We start from the raw sequence: 20,193 nt of genomic DNA on the forward strand, positions 1-20,193 counted from the left end.
CTAGAGCTTCATGATGCTCCTCTATATATATAATATATATAATTATATATATTTATTTATTTACTTTCATATATATATATATATATATATATATGTATTGTTTTCTTTAGTCGTCAATATAATTTATCATTCCAGTGTCGTTTCATCCTCTTCTTCGTTTAGGTAAACATCGTTGAATGTTCATCTTGGATTACTTTTCCCTAGTAGTTCTCTCTAACTTGCTACCCTTCTTTACGCTTTGCCTTCCTGTTCATGGATCAATGTTGGTTTAATGTTTATTTTGTTGTGTTATAGTTTTCATCACAATGGTTTTCAAATGAATGTATTTTTACTTCTGCTTGCTCTTTCTTCTTCTTCCACTTCGGTTTTGTTCTCTATGCAATTTTGATTGTATTGACACTGTTGTTTTCTTTCATTTATTTTAAAAATATTTGGTCTAAACAAATGTTTTTTTATTTATTTTTTATATTCATTTCGCTTCTCCTGCATGTTTTTTCCTCTTATATAAAACATTGTATATTCGCAAAAATTGGTAAAATAATAAAAAATATATATAGCAGTTTTGGAATTTTTGTTAATACCATTCCGCATACATTACACATACGTGTTTTTGTGTTCGCGTAGTGTCCAGGTCTTCCGTGCAAATCCGGAAATACCGGAACTACGCGTTTGGGGTTGTCAATAAAACAGATAACTATATGTATATATATCAAATGAATTGAAGGGCAAAACCTAAGGACAACAGTACAACAACACTAGAGTGTATGCACAAAAGTCACACCAACGGCACACAACGGTCCGTAAGTGTGCGGTAAAAAACGAAACAAAAAGGAAAAACAAAAACACGAGTAATACGATTTCTTATTGGCAGAGAGCTTTAGTAGTTTGCATACAGTATAACAGTTTTACACTACACATTTAAAAAAGCCAGTTTGTCAGTGATCTAACACAACAACAAAAAACACGCTCCAAATATGATACAAAAATCTGCAAAAAAGAGGAGGAAATACATCTGCTATGATATGAAAATCCCTACAAAATGCAATACATTACAACAGTCACTCAATTACGAGACAAAATAAACAGCTTTAAAATGGAACATAAACATCGGTTATGATACGCAAGCCCAGGCAGCAAACTTTGCCAACCTTTTTGGCGCTAAGTGCAAGTGGAAGTTCTGGTTCGGCAATACTGCAAAAGGTGCCCATACATCGCACCAATGTTCTTACGAAGAGCGGAGAGGCCGAAATCTGCATCCGCGACAACTCCTTCATTGGTTGCCCTTCCTCAGTCTTGCCTGTTTGCAACTGCCACTGGGTTCGTTCCTTCGCTCGCGCTGCGAACGCGTAAGCGATAAATGATACTGAGAAATGACCAAAGAAGAAGAACAAGAAGAAGAAGAAAAGAAGAAAAGAAATGCCTGTCTGCCTGAAACCTAAAGCCTACCAAGTCATTGTTGTTACATCTCAAAACCATCCGGTACCACCGGGTCCCGCTAGTGCGATAAATTCTACTTCTCTCTTTTTCCCTTTCTCTCTCTCTCTCTCTCTCTCTCTCTCTCTCTCTCTCTCTCTCTCTCTCTCTCTCTGGTCATGTCTGTCAACCGGTAAGTTTAGCGTTTAGCGTTGGACGAATCATTATTGTTTTCACAAAGTGTTTCTGCTGTCGGCACCACGCACACACCCCAAACCCGCCCCATTTCCCGCACACCCCCACCCGATGTAATGGGGGTGTTGTAGGGAAAAGAGGAGACGGGAGGGGGATGTCGTGTGTTTTCGTTTTGCTTTTTCACTCTTCACTGTTTCTGTTTATGATTTTTTTTTGTTTTGTTCTACGTAGTTTTGTTGCACCACCTGCGCTTGGCTGTAAAAATCAGTTTCGCCATGTAAATGCCCTAAGTGTGCCACACACCCGGTCTGTGTCTGGAGCGTTGCGTGTGGTTTCATTTAATGAGTACTATCTATCATGAAAAATATCAGGAGTAAAATTGTTAGTGCTTTCTTCGTCTTTCTGCGCTGGCCGCCCCCCTACGTCCATGTTCCCACACATATGCCTATCATGGTTTTTTGCTCAATATATGTATATATATATATATATATATATATATATATATATATATATATATATATATATATATATATATATATAGGCGCTTTCATGCGCTTCTGTCTGTCTGTCTATGCTATCGGGTTGTTTGTTTCTTCTGTTGGATAGATGATTGGATTAAGTGATGACGTTTGCTAACTATCAGCCTGCAGTAGCTCAACTGTTTGTTCCTTTTTCTTCGCAATGCCGCCGTCTTGCACGGTCTGTTTTGAAATAGTTTACAGCAACCACTGTAATAACTACAGTAGTAAGGGTAAGTTATAATTTTTTTTGCATTTTATTTTAGTTTAATTTTTCCTTTTTTTTTGTTTGTTTTTTTCCTACATTTTTTCATGTCTGTTGTTCTGTTGCTGTTGTTCTGGTCTCACATCGTTTCATTTGCTAGTTCATCACAACCATGCGGATGGCCGCACGCTTGTGCATATATAGATGCTTCGCGTTTTATGTGTTAGTTTGTTGTTGTTTTTTTTTCGTTTGTACCACCGGAATCGTATTCGCTTGTCTGTAGAGTTGTGTGTGTGTGTGTGTGTGTGTGTGTGTGTGTGTGTGTGTGTGTGTGTGTGTGTGTGTGTGTGTTTGAGTGCGTATGTGTGAGTGTGTGTACATAGTTAGATGAACAGGCTGATTTGTTTTGTTTGTTTTGAAAAACCTTCAAATACTTTCTTTTCCATTCTCTCTCTCCCTCTGCATTCTAATTACGCTGTGAGACACAGCCGCACAGTGATGGCCATCAGGGAAGCTACACTAGAAGACTTGGCGCTAACCATTCGTCTTCAGCTAACTGAAATTGTAGGTAGGAGGAAAAATGAAACACATTAAAACGGGTGAATCTTTTTTGGGGGTTTTAATTTTTGTGTGCGGGTAGTTAGAGCGGGGGAGTGTGTGTAATCCCGTTTCTATGATGCTCGCGTGTGTATGTGGGTGTGGAGCGGATAATACAAATACTCATGCGTTTAGTACAAAATGTAGTATACATTTGGGATATAGGTTTGTTTTATCTTTTCAATTTTAAAACTGTCAATTCCAGCCTGCATCTGTCATACATTGATCGACCAGGTGTCCTTTTCACCAAGAATGGACGATTCATTCACGATCACATATCGAATTGCCAAAATAGATTTTGACGTCTCGTGGACAACCATCATGCATCTCAAAATCTTTTACTTTGTTTTTGAGTTTGATTTAGTGAAAATAAGTTTACAGTCAGTCATTCTCCGAGTTCCACGTCTCACAACTGTTTCAGTTTCGGAGTAACAATGCTTCTAGACGACCAGCTAATTTTCGCGACAATGTTTTTCTGCGAGGTTTTTTGTTCTTAAGAGAAAATAAAATGCACTTTCCATGGGTCCACCTTTCCTGGTTTTAGTACGAAGGTATGATTAAGTATGATGGTAATGTTAGCGACCACCACAATTTTGTGAAAAAACCAACAATTCTGCGGCAGCCACGATTGCTCTTGCTTTTGTTTAAACTTAGATTTTTTATTTTAGAACAAAAAGATCGAAGAAAATTTGCCGCGATTATGAATTGGCCATCTTGATGCAGTGTTACACAAAGTTGATACAATTACTGACCATTTCTTGTGTAAATGTTATCCATTTGTCAAATGTAGAATGCGTAAAAAATTAAAATCATTAAAAAGACAACAAAATGCAAATTGTCAACGTGCGTCGATAAAATGGCCGGGCCTTAATACTCAATCAAATAAATAAATAAACAAAATGCAAATTATCTGCACGATTCGTATTATGTTAGTAGTGTTACATCTAATTTAAAACAAAATAATATTTTAACTGACAAATGAACAAATCCAATTGTCATACAAAACAAAAGCGGACTGAAAAGATAAAACACCCCAAAGATGAGCTACTGTCGATCAATAAAAATGTGCATCATTGCATAGAGCAAATCATACTTGCTAATTGTAACGTTTGTTATGACCGTGTACGCCTTTCTATCAAAAAATATCATACTTATATATATTTACGGTATCTTGCAATATTAACAATAAAATATCAAAATATAAAAGTTTTTTTTTTGCAAAACTGCTGGCTGTGCCATTTAACTCTGTGCGGCTGTGAACGTAAAACGATCAGATGGTACGCGAAAAAGAGTTAGCAAATTGTTATTTTTTATTTTCTCAAACTAAAAGTTTTGATCTTACCGGTGTGAGCTACGAAACGGAATGGAAAGCATAGTTACTAAAGAAAAACCCAACTTTTGTTTTCTTGTTTCGCTGCGTACTTGTACGCACCCGCATGGTAACGAGAGGATAGACGGCGATAGGATAGGGGTCTCGCGTGGATTTGCAACAATGGCAAAAAGCATTCTAGACAGTTTTAGCGTACACTGGGTGCAATAAGCCCGGCTGCGGAAAGGTACACAGTTACGGTAGATTGAGAAGAGTGCTTGCCAGTGCGTCAGTGCTAGCAGTAGTTGGCTACATTTGTGCTGGGCTCACCTGGAACTGCTGCATCGGGTAGGCGACGACCCCGGCCGTCTGGGGCAGCGCTCCGCCAACGCTCTGGGCCGTGATCTGCTGGGCGGCAGTCGGCAGTTGCGCTTGTGCCGGTACGGCTGGCCAGGCTCCGGGAATCTGCATACCCATGCTAAAAAAGGGAGTTCGACCACACCATTAGTTTGTTGCTTGATTCGACACCTCCTCCGAGTGGCGAACGGTGAACCCGCTTACCCCATGTATCCTTGCTGGTATCCGGCAAACTGGCCGTACGTGTATCCCTGCATTCCTTGCAGGAACTGGCCCTGCAGTGGTGTGGCAGCCGGTGCCGGCGTTGCTGGGTAGGCGGGAGCCGGCGGATACCAGTACCCAGCTACCTGCTGGCCGTACGCCGTGTTGAACGGGAAGCCGGTCTGGCTGAGCGCTTGACTGGCCAGCGAGGGCGCATTGTTCGGATCGCCGCTCTCCTTGCCCCACGAGCATTTGACCGTTTGGGAGTTGATTTCGGAGTTGTGCACCGCAACGATGGCGTGAGTGGCTGCCTCCTTCGTAGAGAACCTATGTAGGTGCGAAAGTGACGTCAGTGGTGGTTAGCGTTCGCTCGTGCGTGTGGCGTTGGTTCACCTACCTTACGAATGCGTAGCCCTTGTCCTTGAACACCCGGATCTCCTGTATGGTACCGAACGGTGAGAAGGTTTTCTGCAAAATGTCCTCATTCAATCCGCCCGCCAATGTGCCACCGATCCCACCACAGTAGACGGTGCAGTTGGTCGGGCTGCTTTGATTGTACACCTCATCGAATGTCAGTGGCTTTGCGTTGACTGCAATGGCACGTTTTGGAGCGGGATTGGTGGGCAATTGAAACCGAAAAGGAAAAACAATCGTTAACAAGATTGGCGGTAGAATGGTGCGCAAATTGCTTTGCGCAAAAAAAAAAATACATCGTTGCTTATATGTCTGTGATAATCTTAATCATAAGAGTAATTGAAAAAAAAGGAATCAAACTTGTGTGAGTGTGCGATTACATTCGAGCGCTCACATTGGTAAACTAGAGAAAGTAGTTAGTATGTTTGGATTCGATTCGGAATAATGATTGAAAGAACAAAACGAAAAAAAAACATCATATGCAAAAATCCACACAGCATCCCTTGCAGCCAATGCTAAGATAAGTAGTGAAACAAATGTAGGTATATATATGTATATTGATATGTATATATATATGGTACAAACAACATAGAGCGCTAACGTATGCCTCACAAAACAGACACACAACCTAACAAACTTCCACAATGCTGGAAGTCGTGGATTAGCGTGGATAACGCGTTTACTACGCTTTACCAAGGCTGTGCGAGTAGTTGTGCCCGTGGTTCGGGTTTTGAAGGCGGTGGCGTTGGTCAGCAGTAGTGTAGTACCCTAGGCAATTCTTAGTAACATCCAAACACTGCTCGGCTGTCGCTACCCATTTCTTACCGCGTGATCTTGCTCAGAAACTTTCCGATACTTCGATCCTCACGGTAGAAACGGCCCCAGATTCTGGCCTGGACTCGTGTGAACTGACTGACTGACTGACCAACGCCAAACCGTCGAGCCGAACCTCAGTCGAACGCGCTAAACGGTACTGACAGCTAATAATAATACGCATACTTGCAGACAGCACTACTACCCACACACACCATTCAAAAGCTTAGTGGTAAAAGAAAAACAAAACGAGTAGGAGATAAGATAAGAAAATGCTAGTAAAAGACATCGAAAGCCATACTACGTAGTAAGTAAATGAGTGTCGCGACGTTCGCAACCCGACACCGCTGTCCCATCGTTCGTCGATGGTAAACGCTGCCTTAACAGACTCTTGTTAAACTCTCTAATAGCATTTGACGCAAGGAGTGATGTGTGTGTGTGTATCTATGTGTGTGTGTGTGCTACTGAGTTTGAATGTAAGTTGTACAGAACCAATCAGCAAACGTAACTTGATATATGTAATGAGTATATTGCACGAGTATGTAGAATATGCAAAGTGTAGTATATTTATATATTCATGTTTATATGCATATAACGGTATTGTAATGGTAATATATATATATAAAACTATACATATGCAGTATAATGTAATAAAAATTTCGAAGAAGTATTATAGTACTAATATAATAAGCTTTTATATTGAGGGGGAAAAATGGTAGAAAAATGCTGTTTACAAACTCTAGGGTCAGCTAACATTTCACCAACACATTCATTAATAGAAAATAAGGACATTATTTTAAGTTTTTTTTGTGTGTTTGGTTGTTACAATTTTTGCAATCAAGAATTCTAATCCACTTTCATCCCTGACGGCATTAGTACTGGCAATTAGTACAGGCGCGCGTTGGCTCTACTTCTCGGATCGTATGATCTCCCTTTGCTGTTTTTACTCTTTGATTTTGATCATTCCCGTTTCGATTAGCTGTGTGGTCTCTAGTTTGTTGTTGGAAACACTACAATTTTTGGATAACTTTTGTTTCACTATTCACTGTATAAAAACCCGAGCAAGGTAAAAAGGGGGCACGATTTATAAGGTTTATGGGAGGCGAACATAAAGCACACAAGCACAGGCTAAGCTTGCAATTATTCGTTATTGCTGCAACTGTTCTGTATTTTATATGCCTATATTTTAAACCACCTGCTACCAGAAGATCACTAATCAGATGGATAGGATTTATTTCTCCTAGTTCAACCACAGTCCAGATAACCCAGCGTAGTAAAAAAAAAAACAAAGGTAAAAGCAAATGTGCGAGCAAAAGTAAAGAAAAAAGGCACACCAAACCTAATTCAATCCGGGCAAGGTTTATTTCTGTGTCCCGGGGGGTTCAGATTCCTGGGATGAAGGAGCACAAAAAGCACAGTAAGCACTCTAGTAGTACGTCACACCGTATTAAAATAATATTTAAAAAACAATCCGTCGAAACGACACCACTCTACAACACATCGGTCACACAATGCACGGAGGTAGTAGGTGTATTTGTACTAACAGTGGTAGTAGCATTAGCAATAACAGTGACAGTTAATATTGAGCGCGAGAGAGAAAAGGAGCAACAAAACGTCGGCTAACCGGGCTCGTTAAGCTACACAACAGAGCACGTGGACACTACAGCTTGTTTTGTACGCTTCTCCCTATGGCGGACGGTTTGGGGCATTCAATTCCGGCCGGACAGGCGCGCTACACTAGACACGCTCACGGGTAACAACAGCAAACAACAACACATCTGGTTGGACATTTGTTGCTTTTGACTGATTTGGACATTGATCATGCATGCGAATCGAATATAACAAACTCTACAAAGGTACGTAATACGGGAAACGAAACCCAAAAACCGAAGAAAAATATACAACACTCATATTTGAACTAGCGTAGTTATTGACGAATAGGTAAGATCAAAAATAAATGCTGAATAAAAGAAAAAACTAAACAGGAATGTTTTACAGTATTACATGGCTATACACATCGCTCAAAGAGAGAGTGAAAAAGAGAAAGAGAGAGAGAGAGAGTGAGAGTAAAAAACATATGTACACAGTGGACAAATCTGCTAAAAGAGATTGTCCCGGGCAACTAGATTGACACTGCAGTCTGGCTCTTGGGGGGTTTTACGTGTCAGTGTGCTTAGTGTGGCATCGATGAACAGGACGCGCGCTTGTGTGAGAGTATGTGTGTATATCAGAGTGTAAAAGGGATAGTAAATAGCAAGGATAGAAAAAGGATGTTCTATGGAAACGAAGGGGGGTAAACATATGAAAAATGCATGGACATTACAAAAGTAAAATTAAAATAGGATCATAAAAGAAAATAAATGAGTGAAAGAAACGTAAGCATTTGAAAAACAATTTGTTGCTTGGATAAGATAAATAAAAAAATGAAAAGCAAATGGAGCAAGATGTAACCAATAGGAAATCAGAACAGCAAAACCGTAGGAAGTAGGATTAAGATGACAAAAATGAATGAAGAAGAAAAGAAGGTTAAAAGAAGAGAAAGAAGAAAATGTAAATCACTTAAAAGACAGCATTCATAACTGAGATTAGGAAGAAGAAGAAGAAGAAGAAGAAGAAGAAAAACAGATAAATGAAGAAAGGAAAGACAGACGTATGAGAAGAGGGCAAAACAAGAGGAAGTGAAAGATGTGTGTATTACAAGGATAGCCATAAGAAAAGATTGATATATGTATAAACTAAGATGAAAATAGAGAATTGGGAGAAATAGTTGTAATCGTTTTTTTTTGTTATGCGGTACATGCACCGTGAACTTACATAAAGCATATTTCTGGCCGCACGCAGGTTAATAGGGTCTACAGTTTTTTTTTATTGTGAATGTTTGTGTTGGGTTCAATTCAAGCTTAAAGCTCTACTGCAATAGGCGTGGGGTTAATACAGATAATTTGAAGAATTAGTTTCCGTCTTTCTTTGTTTTTTTTAAAGTAAAAGGTAATAAGAATCATTATCAACATTTTGATCATCATCATCATCATCATCGTGTAGTGTTGTCATGGTAGGTAATGGGAATAAAATATAAAGAGATTCATCGGTTATAACTGAGTGACAGTCCGATGGTTGAAGCGTTTCCTGGCGGAGTGATTGCTAAGTTTACAATGAGCAACAGGGCCAACGACTGCATTTGTGGGAGGAAAAATTCGCTCGGGAAGATTGATCGTAATGCGGCAAAATAATCAAACACAAATCCCGACGAAATGTTATAAAGAGGGAAAAATAAAATGCTAATGACTTCGCACCCAACGCGCTAAGTAGTACGAGAGAATATGCCCGCCTATGGTGAAGGAAAGAAACGAAGAGCGCCTTTGTAGAGGATAAGGGTTTGTCCACCATTAAGAACTCATAACCTTTTGAAAAATGTTTACTCTCGGTTGGGTTTGTAGTCAAAGAGTTGTTTGGCAACTATTGCTATCCCAGCTGTTGTTTCGCCTAAATGATCTCCCTTGTATCCACGACTATAATCTCTGCCCCTTGCAAATAACAGGCTAACTCTTCGACTCTAAAAACTTTGCTGCATGTCTAAAGTGTAGTCCCCGTCTGATTGCGAAACACTAGTAATTAGGAGCACCTTGCCGGGTAACATTGTTGGTCAGTTTGTGGCACTGCTTTTTCCCCCGTTTCAGTGCACACAGTGGTAGTGCCCGTTTCCTCACGTGTTCAATCAACACGAACAACACAACACAAACCTAATCAGTAACAAGTTCAACTGTTCTATTCGCCATCGAAAAATGCCAAATATCAAACCAAACAGAACACAAAACAACAGAAACAAAAACAATCATAAAGAACAGTTCACAAAACAAGCGAAATCGTCGCTCTTTGCTCGTTTCTTGCTGCGTATTTTTTTTTTTTATATACAGGCGTCCCCCGAGTTACGACCCCCTCGAGTTACGAAGATTCGCAGATACGACGATTTTGATTTTGACAGTGAAAAGTTGTCATCGAGCAGAAATTGATGTATATTTTTGAATTTCTGAGCTGATAACCGTTACACACAAATTTCCAAAGATTCCACAACTACCCGATATTGAATATCTATATTGTGTAAACGACTTTTTGTGTAAAATTTATACATTATCGAACATTATTTCGAATAAAAATACGATATAATAGATTTCGACTCTGCAACTTCGGTTATAAACTTTACATTGACAGATATTCGACATACGACTTTTTCGACTTACGCCTTGCGTTGGGACTTTTTTTCGGTCCCAAATACAGTCGTATCTCGGGGGACACCTGTATATATAGGGGTTTAGTGGCTTTTTTTCTTCTTCTTCTGATGTTGCTGTGGCTTACAAACTAAAATAAAATGCAATTCGTTCGTTTCTCTTGCGTGCGTCCTTGGGATACTTACTTTCGTTTTTGCTTGCAGGGGGTTTCCTAGTTGCCCAATTAGTTCGAATACTCCTCGAACCAAGCCATTGCCCATTCATAGCCGCAATTGCATTTTCCGCTTCCTAGAATTGTTAGTGGTTGGTTTTGGTTTTAAACGGATGCGGAATTCCATTTCTGGGTTGGTTTGCATTTGTTGAGTTGGATTGATTGAATTTCTAGCTTGCAATGAGTTTTTTTTCTCTCTTTCACTTGATTGTTTTTGTTTCTACTCCACCTAAAGTGATTTATCTAACCAGTTGCGTGATTACCCTCCAAGTACGTACAGTACAGTAAAACGTCATCTACCCGTGAATGGCTGAGGTATGAGCGATGTGCGTGGAAGAAAATAGGCACCTCGTGAATTTAAATACTACCCAGCTGAACAAAGGAAAGCTTTGATACACTACTTTTGTAAGCTGTGTGTATGACCATGGCTTCAAACACAACACATCTAGCTGATCAAAATTGTTAATGTTATATTTTTGTGAAAGATCTGCTACAGACACAATTTGTTCGCAAAAAAATCGACTCGTCCGAAACAAACGAACCTAAAGATAGTCACAACGAACTTTCAGCAAGATTCGCAGCCACTTTCCTAACTCGATTAAAGCGGGAACGATCAAAATGATTGACATGAAATGGTGGTTTCCTGGGTTTTTAGAACAGTTTGCCACATCGTAACATTACTGAGCAGGACACTGATGACGTGCAACCGTTGTATCTAGGCAACAGCTATTGCCATTCCTTTTCGATTGAGTTTGGCTGTTTTGTACTAATAAAACGTCTCATTTTTTTTACAATTCAATGGGACTGAAAGCAATTGTCGCAAATGTGATTACTACTAAATTCTGGATAATTTTTTTTTTCAATTCAATAATTTAAAAGTGTTCCTCTTGAATAATACAAAATATTTAAATTTATTTGGAGGAGGAATGGAGGAATCATACAGTTCCTAGTTGAATTCATTCAATTCAAAACATTCCTCATTGGCTAAATGTGTTTTTTAGTAAGCGCATCAAAACCACGAGAGTTTTGGGCAGAAAAATGACCTTTCATGGTGCATAGGCGTCAAAAGTTGTAATTTAATGTAAGTCCTAGTATTTTTTTTAATTTAACATTTATTCATCATTTTTAGTTGTATTTTTAAACAATTTAACTAAGGATAATATCTTATTGATTCGAATATCGTCAATTATAATTAGCAAGGATAGACGAAATTCGGTATAAAATTCTTCACATAATGATAAACTTTTTTCATAGTCAGTCTTAACAATGATACAGATTTTTTGTTAACAATGATAAAGAACTTTTCTCATCAACTTTTACTCTTCATGAAAACCTTTTTCAGAAAAAAAACTTTGAGCGAGAATGTTCTACAGATTTAGAATTATAAGTCCCACGTACATCCCAGATATTTGATGCTTTACTGTACTGCAATGGGGTATTGTTTCAGCTTTCTTTGTATTAAACCTTCTTTGTGTCCAAAAGTGTAAATGTCAGCGGTTTGTGAATCGTATCTAAATTAATGCCCTCAATAAGGTTGACTTGTGAGCTGTGAGTTGTTTTAACAAACTTGATCTGTGCCTAAGCTCTTTCTCACTCCAGCATGCAACACTCTTCATTGTTATCAGTCAAAGCTTTTGGCTTCGTTTGGTTTTGTTCATTTTGTTGGCGAATTGTCGTTATTTCTTTTTTTAGAAAAAGGGGGGGAGTTGGGGAGTTTGATTAGAAAGTTTGTAACGTTACTTACCGTTTTCTTTACGAACGAAACAAATCCATATCCTTTAGATTTTAATGTTTGAGGGTCCCTAACAACGCGACAATCACTATAAAAAAGGGAGGATGGGTGATGGAGGGAGCGGTTTGTGAGTTAATTATGCATAATAGAATCAAAGTTTGTGTTTTTTTTGCTAGAAAACGGCACACTCTCGGGCGACTTGGCTGAATACGAGCTTTTGTGTGTGTGGGTGTGGGTAGGTGTGAGAGAGTGTCTGTATTGTTTTGTCCGATTTATTATGCGTTCATTTCCCTTGTTCTTGCTGTCGTCGATTCGTCGTGAAGCCTTTACGCAAATGCCTAGCCGACCCATTACATTGTGCAGCAGTTTTTTTTACATTCATGTTGGCCACTGCACCTCAGTACGAAGGCGTGCGCCTGTTGCCTGTAAACGGTGCATTCGGCTATGATAAAAGCGAGCCCCGTTTTGAACGGTAAACATCTGTGCAGCTGATGTTCACTTATGCAAAGCTACATAATCTTGCTCAAAGTGTGTTGCGGAACAGTTGTGCGGAAAGACAGCTTCGCAAGCAACAGCGGAAAGAGAGCAGAGTGGCGAATGATGAAACAAAAACAAACCGAAGCCAGAGGTTCGCGTTGGCAGACGAGGCGGTTTGGCTCTGGTCCGGCGTGAGCATGCGTTGTACGAGTGCGACAAAAGCCACGCATGATGACATAGCGAACCGCTGGGGTCAACGCTGAGGCCTGCAAGATTCGTCCGAACGGCTCGACCGGAAGTATGCCCGGGCCAGACACCCATTTTTGGCTGCGTAAGGTTGGCCACCCCATGGCCGGAGGAAAGGGGGGAAGGGAATTTTGTGACAGGCGGCGTGATGATTCGTTAAATTGATCAGAGGAACACTTTGCATTAAAAGGATTACGAGGGACACTATCGAGCACAACTAGGCGGACGAGGCAACATACAATATTTATAAATATATATATAGAGCCTAAGACGCGCTAAACACAAACATTGTTCGACAGATTAGTAAATGTGTGGGTGTGTATTTGTGTACGGTACTTTAAACAACAGAAAAAGCTCGCTAATGATATGAATACGTCTATAACGCGTATAGGATTTAAAATATTTATTTGCACACTATTGGCGACGTGGGAGGGGAAAGGATGCTCAGGATGGCATAAATGTGAGAGCCAAGGACCGGAACACTAGCACAAACACGGAGCCATCTATCGGCCTGGCCGGTGTTGGCAGTAGTTGTTGAACGCACAAACCAAAATGGAGAGCAGGGAGCAACTGAAAACCACATTCAAACATATTTTACATCGAAAACTAATAAACGGAACAACATACAGAGATAGGAAAAGTACACTAGTACACGGTTGATTTGTTGAATGTTTTTAATGAAGAAGAAAGAAAAAAAACGGCATCATTAGTACAAAAATGGAATAAAACTGGTTAATACGGTTAATATGGTTCGCTAACACTCGACGGGAAGGTTAAAGGGTAAACAGGGCGACACACCGTACTTCTAGAAGCAGTGCTTATGAAGGGATGGCCAGCTGCACAGAGCTACACCCTTTGCTTGGCCGGCTAAATATTTGCCTAGTATTAGTAGTAGTAGTAGTAGTAGTAGTAGTAGTAGTAAAACCATCAAACAGCACGACGAATACAACAAGGAAAAGGAAGCTTGATAAAATTGTATATATATATATTTATATGAGTATACATACATATATACACAAATGGATGCCGCAGATGTATGTATGTATATGTATGCATATATAGTTTGCATGTTGGTAATATTATTATTATTGTTGTTATTATTATTATATATTAAGGGGTTAGTGAAACAAACAGTTAGTACAACGAAACAAAACGCCTAAAGCCTACTACTGTATACTTAGGTTGATTTGAGGATAGTAAGATAATGTGTGTATGTACGAAGCAAAAATATCGATAGAAGAATAAGAAGAAAAAGAAGGAAAAAAAGAAGGAGCGGAATTGAAACGTGTGTAGAACCACCATGCCCGTTATGGGGCAGAGGATAGAAAACGGGCTGAGGGAAATTCTAGTAAACTTATTATCGGAAGCACAACACACGGTACACGGCGCGTATTAGTTAGAATGGTAGATAAAAGTACAAAAAAGCGTCAAAGAAACAAACAAACTATACACGACCGAACTGAAAAGAAACAAGAAAACAAGAAAATACGAGAGCATTATAGGAGCTTGTCGAGGGAAATGTATTGCCACCTTTCCTCACAACTGCCGCTCTCTTGCACTCTCGATTGACCCCTTTTCCTTCGGCTCCAAAGAGCACTGGGTGGGAGGTGGGGAGTCATTTTAACTGCACCTTTGCAACACAGTGCTGGCGTAGCGTTACAGCACCACGGCAAAAGGAAGAAAAAATAGTTCATCGTCAAACTGGGAACCGAAAAATGGCCGTTAAACATACGCCTAACCTAACACATTCAGGCTAAATAAGTTAAATGAAAACCAAACAAACTAAAAAAGAAGAAGATGGAATTGCTCGTGCCTTGTCAGTATGAAGAAAGAAGAGGAGGAGAAGCGTAAAGGAACTGTAAGGGAGTTATATACTTACGATATGTCTCCGAACGGGGCGAATGCTTCCTTCAGTGTTTGCGTTTCGATTTCCGGGCTCAAATCACCCACGAATATGTGGTAATGCTCTGCAAAGGAAGAAATCACAAAGAACAGGAAGGCAAAAGGGTAAAAAGGAATGCAATAACATTATGCATTAAATGCATTAAAACAAGCGGTGCTTACGAAAAATGTTGAAAAATGCATTAAGTTACGCTCTCTCCCATCCCGTAGCCGGACAAATGGAAATTTAAATTTACAGTGGTTGCTGGTTTTTGCATCCATTTACTGAAAGAATTTGTTATTGTGAATATTAATTTAAACACTTTTAAATGTACACTTTTGAGAAATTTAAAGTTTCAATGTTTTATGGTAATTTGGGAATGTTTTTCTTTCTCGTTCCAATTTTAATTTAATTTTTTGGGTTTGTAAGATTTCTATACACAGTCTTTCGCCGAGTTACGTGAATAATGAGTTCCGGAGACATTCGCGTAAATCAAATATTTCGTTTTACAGCCAAACTATTTTTAACTACTAATGAGTTTTGGTTGAATTTAGTTTATTAATGTAATTTATTACTTATTGAATGCAATACGTGTGGAAAACTAGCTTATTTCTGCCTTTTTAGTGATATAAAACTTTTGGAAAATTTGCATATTATTTTTCATTTGACAATTGATGAAGATTATTGCACTGATTTGACATATCAACTGTCAAAAATAAAAGTTCGCTTAACTCGAATTCGTGTCTCTAGAGTGTCGCGAAACTCGGGGAAAAACTATACATACACTATTTTTTAGTGTCATCCTTCCCGAATACTTTTTACATTTTATGCAAAAAGGGCGAAACACATCATCATGATGCATTTATTGCAGTTACTCAAAGTCCTCAGCAACTAGCACTGCTATGCAGGTAGCACTTTATTTCTGTTCTTCACTGTGTGTTCTCACTGACCGGTTGACACGCACGAACCGCAGGATAATGTGAAGCGGAACAGTGAGCGTAAAAAAGGCTCAGAGAATGAGGGTGTGGGGGGGGGGGAGGGTAACAGCATAGCAAATAATAATAATAATAATAACGTGCCTAACCGAGCCCCCTGCACACAGCCAGCCCACTGGAGATTGGCCGCACTCGAACGGAAAAAGGAGGACGACGGCGACGCCTCAGCGGTGTCCGGACGGCGCGACGCGACTACACACGCTGTACATAGGTTTATCGGTTGTAAATACTGCAATGCGTATCCCACACCCAGAGCGCGGCAACCCGGCAGCTCCAACCGGGCATGGGGATCATAAATAAAATGTAAGTTTATTTACTGAATCATTAAGCCGAGCGAGAAAACACACACACACTCCGTTCAGCAGTGCCGTCGTGCCCGTGGCGTGTCTCGCGTATGTACTTGTACCGATTTGTTCCAATTTCATGCACTGGATTTCCATACGCGAGTGAGAACAACGTGTGCTCCGTGGACAGAGAGCTTGGTTGAAATTGGACGACCCAGCAAAGACGAGCCTAAACTTCCGGGCATCTTTGAACGGACCGAGAGGAGCTACGAGAATTCAAGCCATGCTGGGCGCATGTATGCTCCCTATTTTTGCTTATTTGTCCCATATAAAACGGTCAACACACACACACACACACACACACGAACAGGAAAAGCATAGCCTACCTTGCTTAATTGCAGACAGTTGCTGAAGCTGCTGTTGATGCTGTTGCGCCGCCACTTGCTGCTGCTGCGCCGCCACCTGCTGCTGCTGTTGCGCCTGCTGCTGCTGCTGTTGCGCCTGCAGCTGATGCTGGGGAGTGGTTTGCGTTTGCGTGTGGGCCGGATGGATGGCGAGCAGCTTCGCTTCCGGCGGCTTCTGGTGCGGGCCGACCGCCAGCTGCGGCGCGCCGAGCGCCATCGTCGGTGCCGGCATCATCAGCGTCGACATGGCCAGCATCGTCGTGCCTGCCCCCTGTACGTACCGGTACCCCAGCACTGACAGCTCTGGTGACGGGGACAGAATTTGGCAAACGTTGAGCAGCTGCTGCCTATCACACACCACCACCACCTTGCTGTCGTTCTCGTCGCTCAGTCTCAGGCTCTTGCGAAGGAGTGTTGTGGGGTTGTTGTTTTTTTTTGCTTCGTTCTTTTTGTTTTTTTTTTGTGCGAGTTTGGGGTTCGTCGCTTCCTTTAGCGGTTTTGCAGAGTTTTCCTTTTCTTTTGTAAAATGTCAATATAAAACAGCTACGATACTTTTGCTTTATGCAATAGCGGTTGTGGTCCTCTGGGTTTTTCTTTTAAATAGGTTTTTCCTTCTCCTCCTTTTCTTCTTTTTCTTCTTCTTCTTCTTCTTCTTCTTCTCTGTTACACGCGTCGACTACTGCTGCTGCTGGTGTAGTGCATTGGATGCTTGGAGATTTCTGCTTATCTTATGTCTGTGTGTCCAGGTCGTGTTGTGTGTGTGTTTAGAGTTGGTTTTAGCTGTTTAGCTGCGGCACCGCGTCGGCATGAATGATCAATCGGACACTGGAGTGAAATGGGAAAGCAGAGGATTTTCTTCACGTAAAGTTTTGTCCTTCAGTGTACGGGTGAGTTTGTGTGTGTTTGTTTTTTTGAAGCTTTGTTGTGCGTATTTGCTTTACAATGTAATTCATCAAACATCAGCCCTGCTTTTGGTTGTGTTGGTGTCTGTAAACTTGAATGAATGTACACGTGTGTGTGCAGGTGTGTTTATCTCATGCAAACGGTATCGACAGTGCGGTCACTGCAGCAACACATCCTGCCCAAGGTTTATAATACACCGGCTGCACTAAGCACACGCACACATAAGCACACACGCACACACACACACACTTGCACCAAACGGTCGAGGCAGCTACAGGCTCCGTAGCGACAGCGCTTCCTTTGTTCTGGCTCCGTCCGGATGCTGCAGTGGTTGTTTGAAATTTGACATTCGCGACGGCAAATGAATCGGCAGTGCGCAAGGAGCGTCGGAGAAAATCTCCAACAACAACAACAACACGCGGCTGGAAATGGAACACAGCCAGCACAAAGAGGATCTAACCTAAAACGGGGTATCCGTACAAGGCTCCGCACGGGCGCTTTCCCCTTGCAGGAGATGAGCGAACGAGAGAGAAAAAGCAAAAGAGCGACGAAGAGAGAGCGAGAGCGAGAGAGAGAGAGAGAGAGAGCTGGATGAAGTAAAAGAGAGTCTTTCTTCTGGTAGGAAAGCGGCAGTGACAGCGGAACGGGACATAGAAACCAAAACGGGAAGAATTTGTTGAAAGAAAACACCAGGAAAATTTGCTTTTATCTTGTTTTGCTTTTGTTTTCTCTCTTTCTTTCTCTCTCGCTCACTCTCTATTTTTCCCAGGAAAATCTATAACCCCCAAACCTCGGCTCGAGCTATCGCGTGCTGCGTGCGTGTCTTCCAATCCTGTCTGTGTGTGTGTGTGTGTGGTGTGTGTGTGTGTGTGTGTGTGTGTGTGTGTGTGTGTGTGTGAATATCCTTGTACAAGTGTTTTTGGGAAGACGGGAGGTGAGATAGGGGAAACGGGGAAAGGGTCAGTTATTCCGTGCCAACTCGTTCATTGTTCTCACTTCGTGTATCTCTGTGTACGTATATGTATGTGTGTGTGTGCAGTATGATAGCATTCGCAATATTTTACTACACGTCCCAAAACGCCGCACACCACGCGACTTCGTTTTTCCACGACAATAAAGCGCAAAGAAGGGGTGGATGAAGGATAAAATACAAAAAAAAACATACACACACACACATTGCGACTAGACCCACCCTACCACCCTAGTTTGCCATTCCCGGGGCGATAGAGTTTCCTTTTTGCTCGGACCCCCTCATCATTTGGCATACATCAGCATAAATTAAAATTCATAAAAAAAACCCGGGCTATCCGGCATCCTTTGTTCCGCTTTCGGTACGCCCCTCGGTGGTCGGTCTCGGGTGCAGGAGAGCATCGGGTCGGCCCCCGTTTTGGAGCGAGCGGTTAAAATAGGCTACGGACTAGGGAGGGAGGACGCAAAAGGAGGAAGGGGGGAGTATTCTGCGGCATTTTGGCGAGCCTTCTTTTTCATCAATTAACAACGACAAACACACGCACACACCCACAGACGGCGAGCCCTGGTGGAACGGAAAAAAACGATCACATTGGTTCACTGTTATCAACACGTTCTCTATACACCTTGGCAGTTTTAGCGGTGCCTACTTTGCTGGCGCATGAAGACACACCAATCACACTGTCAAAGTCCCTTTTTTCCTGTTACACTTGTTTGACGTGTTTTCCTCGTGTTTTATTCCTTATTTCACTTTTAATTTTCTCTTATTTACAGTTTGTTTTGCATTGTTTTATAAGTGTTTTGTACTTTTACAACGTTTTAAAGCATTGTTTTATCATATTTGAGGAATTTGAGGACGTCGTTTCTTTAACGATTCGCTGCCGCTTTCCAACACCGAAGCTATGCGGATTTTGCGCGTGTTTGTGTGCGCGTGTGTGTGGTTACTCTTGAAACGATTCTAATATGTATGCGTTACATGTGTTCGTGTGTGAGTGAGTGAATGAGTGGAAAATTTATGTTTTCCCAGTAGTGCGTGCAGTGCTGCTGCTGCTGCCTGCCATTTAAATGCCGTTAGTCGCAACGGAGTTCACAAAATAATGGAATAAAGCAATTTTAACACACAAAAACCCACAAAAAACACACACAAAACACCATTTTACAGGGTAAACATTTGTTTTTTTGCCACTTTTTGGGAGGGGGAAACGTACAGGAACTATACCATAATAGCCACAAAGCACACAAGGATCCTAACTAAATCGTACTAACCGTAAGGCGGACACAGCTCTAACTGGCAGGCTCGTGCCAGGACCAAGCAGACAAAAGGCACGAGCGAGCGGTTTCGCCGTGTCGTTCGGTTTCGGGTTCGGTTTCGGTTCGGTCGGGGCCATCCGCCCCGTTTTTTGGGCCCGCGAAGGACAAAAACGGCATGCCCGTGCAGCTCCCCGGGCCATCGAACGCCCTTCGAACGAACTCCGCTGAAACCGATCCGGTCGCGTTGTTGCGCGCATGCGCCTCCACCAAAAGGACACAACACACGGTGGACGCGGCCCGTATGCCCGTTATTCATTCTCACATTGAGCCCGCGCGTGTCTCCCGCACCTGCCCTGGTGGCCTCTACCACCATCTACACCATACAAGCACGCACACATACACAACGCTCGCCGCATGCTCGGGGCATTTCATTCACTGCGCGTTTGCCGGGGTGTGTTGGTGTTGGTGTGTGTGTGTGTGTGTGTGTGTTTCGGGGTGGATTGCACCCGTTCTGTGCGTGTCCTTTATATTGATTGTGTCTACACATTGGGGAAAACAGCGCAAAACGGCAGATACCGGCGGGGAGAGGGC

General features: G+C 41.6%; 1 protein-coding gene across 2 annotated transcripts; it reads right to left on the reverse strand.

Moving 5' to 3' along the window:
* Window positions 1-2,579: 2,579 nt before the first annotated feature.
* LOC121591824 (nucleolysin TIAR) lies at window positions 2,580-19,702 on the reverse strand. Of its 2 annotated transcripts, none has more exons than XM_041912830.1 (9): window positions 19,618-19,702; window positions 16,462-17,304; window positions 14,794-14,881; window positions 12,204-12,279; window positions 10,434-10,536; window positions 5,193-5,385; window positions 4,799-5,122; window positions 4,568-4,715; window positions 2,580-2,887 (listed from the first exon to the last, which is right to left on the reverse strand). In XM_041912830.1, exons 2-9 carry the CDS (start codon window positions 16,733-16,735, stop codon window positions 2,846-2,848), a joined length of 1,248 nt encoding a protein of 415 aa, XP_041768764.1. In that variant the 5' UTR covers window positions 16,736-17,304; window positions 19,618-19,702; the 3' UTR covers window positions 2,580-2,845. The 2 variants fall into 2 exon arrangements, with proteins under 2 accessions (XP_041768764.1, XP_041768763.1); XM_041912829.1 differs by having other exon boundaries at window positions 19,560-19,666.
* Between the last annotated feature and the right edge of the window lie 491 nt (window positions 19,703-20,193).

Source organism: Anopheles merus, chromosome 2L (genome assembly GCF_017562075.2).
Source record: "Anopheles merus strain MAF chromosome 2L, AmerM5.1, whole genome shotgun sequence".
Classification (NCBI taxonomy): Eukaryota; Metazoa; Arthropoda; class Insecta; order Diptera; family Culicidae; genus Anopheles; species Anopheles merus.